The sequence below is a fragment of the Ictalurus furcatus genome, chromosome 10 (genome assembly GCF_023375685.1).
Source record: "Ictalurus furcatus strain D&B chromosome 10, Billie_1.0, whole genome shotgun sequence".
In the NCBI taxonomy this organism is placed as follows: domain Eukaryota; kingdom Metazoa; phylum Chordata; class Actinopteri; order Siluriformes; family Ictaluridae; genus Ictalurus; species Ictalurus furcatus.
Genome location: NC_071264.1, coordinates 14,675,882 through 14,684,553, shown reverse-complemented (window position 1 = coordinate 14,684,553; position 8,672 = coordinate 14,675,882). Strand labels below are relative to the sequence as shown.

Sequence of the window (8,672 nt, the reverse complement as noted above, 5' to 3'; positions counted from 1 at the left end):
AACTTTCCATGTAATTTACTCTTTAACATGAATGATTTGATATTTCCTATTTTCTGTTAAAGCAGTTTAAATGAATTCATTAACCCATTTGCAGCCTCAACATCTGCTTACCTGCAGTGTGGAAGATGAATTACTATAGCACTTAGAATTAAACGCATACATTTGGGTTAACAGGAAGTCAGTATTCTGTTTGTTTTTTGTTTTTTTTTTTAAATATAGCAAAGCAAAATAGTTTTTTAAAATTTAATTTGTAAATAAGATGTCACCAAATATATGGTTTGAATTCTGTGCTTAAATGCTATCTATGATTCTTACAGAAACCAGACAAAACAATCATTCAAAATTCTGGTATAAAGTGGTATTAAGACTTTATTCAGAACTTATAAGAGTTTCAAACTGAGTACATTGAGTAATTTCTGACTGCAACTGTAATGGTCTCTTGAGACAGTATTATGGTAAAGAAGGAATGGGGTCCCTTTCCTTTTAACCATCTGTGCACTGGTGATCTTCCCATGAGGAGTTGCACGCCAAATGCATCAGGTTTGTCCTTTCCACAGGGCGGTTTTCAAGACAAACTGTCATGAATCCATGGGATGATGCCACTAACTCCCAGCAGGCTGCAGGAGAGGATTGGGAATGGAAATGGAAATGGCTGTCTAAGAGGATATCTAGCTCAAGGTGAAATTAAATGCAGGGTTTACAGATATTTCAGGACATCTACTTCTATTTCCTGAAAAACAGAGACAGATGTAGATTTATAAAACTTTAATTTTAGATAGACCATAACAATTCTTGCCTAAGTGTTTATGAAAGATAACACTATTATCATACTGCACTGAAAAAGTGGCTTCTCAAGAAAGAACTTCTGTGATGCTGCCTTCAAATTGGTCTAAAATAAGGAACATTAGAAGACAGCTGTCCTCATGTCACCTTCTTGATAATGTAAACACTGCGCATCTAATAAACCTCCTCTCAAATGGAGCACTGCAATAGTGATAAAATTTTGAAGTGTCTTTGATAACTATACTGTCTTTGCTAAATACTGCAAATCAGCCAGATATCATAGCTAATGTTACCTCTCCAGCAGTAGCTATTTAATATTATTGGCCTGCCAGGTTCACTAACAAACTAACATTAGTAAAGGTATTATGTAAGTAAAACCAAATGCTAACAAGCTAGCTAACTTTAGGCTAACTATTATATTTTGTAAATTAGTAGCCAAGGTCACTAGCTTTCATGTGTGGGTTTTTGCATCACCTGAACTGGGAGTGAAATAGATTTCTGATTTTACCTGAATGCAAATAGCTTTTGTCTCAAAGTTTTTGCAAATGTAGTGCAGAAAGTGAGAATATATTTTCTACTTACAATTGGATTGCTCAGTGGTGAGTATCTCTTCACAACCTGGCCTTTTTGGTCAATGAGGAACTGCACAAATCACACATCAGATATCAGTGTCAATTTATTCTGAGCAGAAAGAGCATTTAAGGCAGGAAACTATAAATGAACTTCAGTGACAACAGTTTAAACTTTAACATACACTCACAGGACATTTTAATAGGACCACCTGTACACCTGTACATTCATATGCAGTTATCTAACAATCATGTGGCAGCAGCACAATGCATAAAATCATAGAGATCCAGTTCAAGAGTTTAGTTAATGTCCAATAGCATACATTCTGTGTAAACTCTAGAGGCTGTTGTGTCCAGGAGATCAGCAGTTTCTGAAATATTCAAACTAGCCCATCTGATATCAATTTCCATGCCACAATCAAAGTCACAGAAATCACACTTTTTCCCCATTCGAATGTTTGTTGTGAACATTAGCTGAAGCTCTTGACCTGTATCCGCATGATTTTTTGCATTGCGCTGCTTCCACATGATTATCTAATTAGATGTCATGAGTGTGCAGGTGTACAAGTGTTCCTAATAAAGGGGACAGTGAGTATAAATCCAATGATTCTCAAAATTTTGAGAAATCCCTCTATCATATTCTTCTAAACACTTCACAGTACAATGCCATGAATGGTAGATCATCTAGAAACCGACAATCAATCAAACAAACAAATAAACAAACAAACCAAAACATTTTGAGGGGGAACACCCCCCCCAACACACACACAAGAAAGTGTGTTTGTAAAATATATTAAGGAAGTAAACCTATATAAACCTTAACTACAGTGTATGAGAAGACATGTTATAGTCTTGTAGATATGTTACATTGGCGTCTTACAGGTTAAATTTTTACCTATAGTCACAATTCTTTTTTTAAAAAGGGAAAAAAAGTAAGGTCATGAGACATGGCATAGCAGTTGAACTGTCCCCCAAATTAATTAAATAAAATAGGCACATACCTTGGTGAAATTCCATTTGATTCCACTGGGAAAACACAAAAGACACATTTTAGCCACCAGGTTTATATTATAGCCATTATACTGTGTCACTGTGAAGTGAAGAGCAAAGCTTGACTCAGTATTTTGTCCACTGTGTAGTGAAGAGGACTGTAATGTCTTTGCACATTCTAAGCATTATTGCTAAATTTATACTGCTCTAAGGATGTGTAGATTAAAATCAGTTGTGCACACTGTTACCATAACAAGAGTTTTAACTTCCCTCCAGTTGTCTAAGTGCTTGCTTTGGTGCACTCATGTACTAAAGGTCCTCATGTAACTTGTAGCCTGTTGAATAGGCCTGAATAGTGCTGACTTACTTTCCTAGGAATCCTTTGCCATTGGGTTGCGCTTTCAACCACTTCCACAGGTCATGAGCTTCTGGTCCGTTTACTTTAATCTTGCTGAATAAGTCAAACTGTGCATTGTAGGATTTGGCATATTCTTTGATCTCTTCATGGGTGCCAGGTTCCTGATTAATAGAAAGGGGGGAAAAAAAAAACTGCGTGTTCTCATATTGATCAAGTGTTATATCTTTAAACCTATCTGTAGTTTATGGTAAAGTCAGGAAGTGTGGTGATGACAAATATACAACCCACAGGCTGCAGCATTGAAGCAATGAGGAAAAAAAACATCCCAACTAATCCCTCTTAGACTATATCTACTTTATAAGAGGGTGGAGAGAGACCAGCACAAAGAAAGCTGTATTTTGGTATGTTCTGGAGGTTTCCATATTCATACATATATGACAAAATTTTCTCTTAGAAATGTGTGCCAAAATTATAGAGACAAGTCAAGAAAATCTTAAATAGATACAAATGATCATTCTTAAAAAATATTATACTATTTTTAATGTGTTCAGTCACTGAGTAAATCTCGCTCAGACACCATGTCCTGTTTTTCTGGTGCATAACTATGAGGTTGCACACATGTAACAGCATTTCCATTTCTCTGGAAACATTGTGTATTACGCTGTATTTGTACTAGCTCTACCTTATTAACTTATTACTGAAGTATACAGCAGTTGCTCCCTTCATACATATACAGTACCGTATATTCCTCATTTTAAGACGTTAATTGTTTTCTTACTATTTACTCGGGATACATTTTTGCGCACAGTAGTTAGTGGTTAGCACATTCGCCTCACACCTCCAGGATCGGGGGTTTGATTCCCACCGCTGCCCTTTGTGTGTGGAGTTTGCATGTTCTCCCCGTGCTGCGGGGGTTTCCTCCGGGTACTCCGGTTTCCTCCCCCAGTCCAAAGACATGCATGGTAGGCTGATTGGCATGTCCAAAGTGTCTGTAGTATGAATGGGTGTGTGAATGTGTAAGTGATTGCACCCTGCGATGGATTGGCACCCCGTTCAGGGTGTACCCCACCTTGACCGTGTTCCCCGTGACCCTGTAGGATAAGCGGTATAGAAAATGGATGGATGGATGAAAATTTGAAGCATGTATAAAGGCATCATACCTGGTTGCCAAACTGGTTGCATGGGAAAGCCAGGATGGATAAACCTCTCTCAGCGTACTTGGCGTGCATCTGTGCAAACTGAGAGTAGTTTACTGGGGCTTTGGCTCATTGGGTGGCAACGTTGGTGATGATAACCACCTTGCCTCTACAGAAAAAATAAATAAAGACAACAAGGAGGTAAGTTTCAATTTGCAGAAAATCTTTCTCTTACTGATAATACAGTTCTATATTTTACACAGAAATCCTAAAGACAATCTCTTAAATGTCTGGACAGGGGTAGACTGAGGAAATTATACTTAAAAGTAAGCACTGAAAGTATACATAATGTGTCCTAATCATACTCATTTTAAAATGGATATATCCAGCCAAGACTTACACAAATTAAAGTAAAAAACTGTTTAAATTTTTTTTATGCTACTTTTAAATGTAGCAGCATTAGAGTATTGAAAAGTAAACGGTAAATATTTTTACTGCTAAAATTAAGTTAATGTAAAGTTTTCATGTGAAAAGTATGTTTTATTAATAATCTAAAACTGTTAGAAGACCATTTTTGTTTTAGCTGTTATGTCATGTCAAACCAGTCACTCCATTTCCCCAGAATGCACCACGTACTACAAACATGGCCGAAAATGACTACAATTTCCAAACACACACACAGACACTTTCCCCATCTCTAGTGTTCCGATTAGACACACCTGCTACCAATTACACTCCCACTCACACCACTCCTTTATAGAGACTGTTCACACACAGGTGCAGTGTGAAGTATACGCTCAGTTACATTTTGTCTCTGTCATTACCAAGCCTTGATACCAGGTTTGATCTGGTTTTGACTAGAGCTGCACCAGCTAATCGATAATAATCAGTTATGAAAATCGTTGTCAACGAATCTCATTATCGATTAGTTGGTCTGTGCACGGTACATTTACCCACCACGTTACTTTTGTTCCGAAAACACGCTTTGGAGAGTAAATACTAAAGTTGTGTCCCAAATGAGGTACTATACACTTACATTATGCACTATGTACTCTACTGCCTAGTGCAGTGTTTCCGCGACCCCTAGTGGTCAGTGGTGTAACTGCAGGAGGTCAGCGGAAAGTTTTAAAAATGTTTTATATTCAGATAAGATGTTTTAAAATTAACCAATTTGGTTATTCGCATGCATTCACAAATATCACGTTAGCTGAGCTGACGATCGAAATTTATTTACAAATGAAATGATAATTTGCAAAAACCTATGAGTGGTAGACAAGTTCAAGTGTCGCATTGATGGAAAAAATAAATAAAAGATAATTCAGAGAGTCAAATTAAATGTCACACCAACAACAAATTGTAATTGAACATGGTATTTGTACCAATGGTATTTGAACCAATCCCTGGGGAATGGCACATTCTACCAATCAACCAGGGATTGCTAGGACTGTAGAATTCAGTGCTTTTTGTGCATCCATAAAAAGTAATGAATAAATACTTATATTATATTTATATAATATTATTAGTTTACATTATATATATATATATATATATATATATATATATATATATATATATATACATACATACATAACAAGAGCCTGGACTAGTATCTGTGTAGCCTGTTCGGTGAGGTAGGGTCTGATTTTCTTGATGTTGTACAGGATGAACCTACAGGACCGTTCAATTGTTGAGATGTGGTCTGTAAAGGTCAAGCTGTCATCGAGAATCACCCCAAGGTTCCTGGCCTTCCTGGTTGGCTTGAGTGTGGTTGATTGAGGGACAGGCTGGGATGACGAGAAGCTCAGATTTTGCCAGGTTGATTTTTGTATTCATGTATTACTTTTTATGGATGCAAAAAAAGTACGGAATTAAACTACAGTCCTAAATGAATAATATATATTCTGGTGTGTGTGTGTGCGTGTGTGTGTGTATTGGGTTCTTTCAGTTCCCCTCCCCCCCATTAATCAATTAATCGAAAAAAATAATCGGCCAACTAATCGAATATGAAAATAATTGTTAGTTGCAGCCCTAGTTTTGACTTTGTTCACGTTTACGATCTTGTCTCTTTGTCTTGCCTAGTTTGGGCTGTTTGCCTGATTGCCTGACCTCTGCCTGTCTTTGTTTATTGATTTCTGCCTGACCCTTTGGACTTGTTGTTTTATTAAGCATCCATACCTGCAGTTGCTTCTGTCTGTGTCTCCATTGCTTAACATTAGCAAATCAACTATGCCCTTTTGCCTATAAACATCATTCAGTTTCTGTATGTCTACTTGCTCAAATGCAAGACAAACTCTGCGCATTTAATTAATTAATCAGAAGAAAAAAGTCCTGTATAAGAACCAAACAGTCAAACAAAACAATATTTAGAATCTGAAGAAGACAGGCGAACGTAGTTAAATATAGCCAGTTAGCAAAATAACATGAAAATGATCTAGTATTCTTCTTATTTTTTGTCGCCTACCTGTATTTTTCCAGAGACACTTCATTGCCATCGATATCTGTGACAGTGAAGTCATAAATAGACGTGGCTGTTTTCCAGTCCTCCACCTGTGCAGACTTGGGAAGGAAAGAAAGACAAGAGATCATAATTATAAAGGAATAATGATAATGACAATTTATTAGTCACATATACATTACAGCAGTGTGAAATTCTTTTTTTTCCGCATATCCCAGCATGTGAGAAGGTTGGGGTCAGAGGGCAGGGTCAGCCATGATACAGCGCCCCTGGAGCAGAGAGGGTTAAGGATCCAACAGTGGCAGCTTTAACCCCCAACCTTCCGATTAGTAACCTGGAGCCGTAACTGTCAAGCCACCACTGTAACTAATTAATTAAATAACACCAACACACACACACACACACACACACACACACCAATCACCTCAGTCACTATGTCTGATCATTAAATCTAAAGAAGATCTAACACCCTCCTAGACACTTTCCAATCTTATTGGTATTATTTTTAGCACAATTGCTTACCATGATTTGCAAGAGGATGGAGAAAAGGAGAGAGGATGGTAGGAGCTGCATGGCTGCCTTTCAAAAGCTACTGAAACAGAAGACTCTAACTCTCTTGCCCTTTAAAATACTGAACATTACACAATCTTATCACAATGTGATGCTTTGTGCAGAGAACAGAATGCACCCTGAACACAGGGCACTGGTTACAGCCTGACACAAGCACAGACAGCTGATAAAAGCAGAGTAATAACTGATAACTGTCCTTTTCACTCACAGTATCACAGAAAGACCCAGTACTGAGAAAGAACCTGACTGACAGTACACACACATAGTCTTTTTCTAAATCATACAATTAAGTGAGTGCAAAAGGTCACACCATAATGTGGGTACATCCTGCAATGACAACAGTTTTGGCATGACCGTGAAGGTCTGAAAACCTGATAATCAGTCAGACCAGAGACCACCAACCCTGTTACTGAAGCTGTACCATGCTAAAGAATTCAATTCTTTAATAATATTGCCTCACAAATTAAAATGTGTTAGCTATTTTACTGCAGATTGAGCAATTGCTTCAATCTGCATATGCTGAACCGTTTGTGGGGGAACTGGTGAAGGCCTCACTCCTTGCAGTGGAACACCTGGGCCAGGACATGGGGTGGCTCTGTGGTAATCTGGTTTATGCATGATGCCAGGTAGTGTTGGGCGATAGTCAGATTGTCCTATCGTTAGCCTGTGACATCGCTGATACACGATATTACCTTGCACAGGGTGGGGCAATAGTTATTATTTGCTAATTTATTTACTAATAATAAACTCTTTAAATAAACTTTTATATAGCGCCTTTAAAGCAGCTTCTCAAGGCACTTTACACACTAAGAAAATACAAAGAAAATAAAAAATACACAGATAAAAACACAAAATGTACAAAAACAAAAAAAACAGACTTGAATACAAAATGGTTAAACCCATCAAGAAAAATCTAACCTAAAAAAAGATGAGTTTTTAGGTTAGATTTAAAAATGATTAAATTCTGTGCATCTCTAATATGAGCAGGGAGTGCATTCCAGAGTCTAGGAGCACAGGACGAGAAAGCCCTGTCCCCTACAAATCGCAACCGTGTCTGTGGGACAGCCAGTAAACCAACATGAGAGAAACGCAAATGACGCTTGGGAGAATATAAAGTTAAAAGCGCAGACAGATAGTGAGGGTCCAGACCATGCAGTGCCTTATATGTGAGCATAAGGATTTTAAAATCAACGCGAAGCCATTGCGAGGACTTCAGTATTGGAGTGATGTGTTCATTTCTCCTGACACCAGTCAGGATCCTAGCAGCAGAATTTTTCACACATTTGCAACTTATTTAGTGTGGCTTTAGGAACCCCAGCAAGAAGTGCATTCCAGTAATCAATACGAGAAAAAACAAAAGTGTTGATAAGCCTTTCAGTCACAGGAGAAGATAGCATAGGGTGAAGTCTAGCAATATTTCTGAGTTGAAAAAAAGAATTCTTGACAGTAGATTGCACGTGTGGGTCAAAAGACAAACTCGAATCAAATATAACTCCTAAATTTTATCATTTAGTTTGGAACTCCGAAACAGAGCGGTCTACATTTAACATTAGTGAAACAGCAATACGAAGCAGATGAGGAGCGCCAATAAGCAAAACCTCAGTCTTAATACTAAGACCAAAAAGTTTTGGGTCATACATGTTTTTATCTCAGAAATACAATTTGAGAGAAAAGAAACATCCACATTTTGACCAGGGTTAGAGTGAATATAGATCTGAGTATTATCTGCATAGAAGTCATAATTAAGCCTAAGTGATCTTAAGAGCAATCCAAGAGGAAATATATAAATACTAAAAAGTAAGGGGCCTAAA

The 8,672-nt window shown here is 37.5% G+C and overlaps 1 protein-coding gene across 3 annotated transcripts in view; it reads right to left on the bottom strand.

Annotated features, from left to right (window-relative positions):
* Window positions 1-353: 353 nt before the first annotated feature.
* The window catches only part of gpx4a (glutathione peroxidase 4a), a 32,054-nt gene continuing 23,735 nt past the window's right edge, over window positions 354-8,672 (bottom strand). Inside the window, exons 1-7 of one of the 3 annotated variants that reach the window (XM_053634175.1) lie at window positions 6,814-6,984; window positions 6,298-6,392; window positions 3,861-4,005; window positions 2,710-2,861; window positions 2,354-2,378; window positions 1,366-1,425; window positions 354-730 (exon numbers count right to left, since the gene is read on the bottom strand). In XM_053634175.1, the coding sequence (XP_053490150.1) occupies window positions 698-730; window positions 1,366-1,425; window positions 2,354-2,378; window positions 2,710-2,861; window positions 3,861-4,005; window positions 6,298-6,392; window positions 6,814-6,864 (561 nt within the window). In that variant the 5' untranslated portion in view covers window positions 6,865-6,984 and the 3' untranslated portion in view covers window positions 354-697. Of the gene's footprint in view, window positions 731-1,365; window positions 1,426-2,353; window positions 2,379-2,709; window positions 2,862-3,860; window positions 4,006-6,297; window positions 6,658-6,813; window positions 6,985-8,672 lie in introns of those variants that run through there. The other 2 variants (XM_053634176.1, XM_053634177.1) reach the window with 2 other exon arrangements.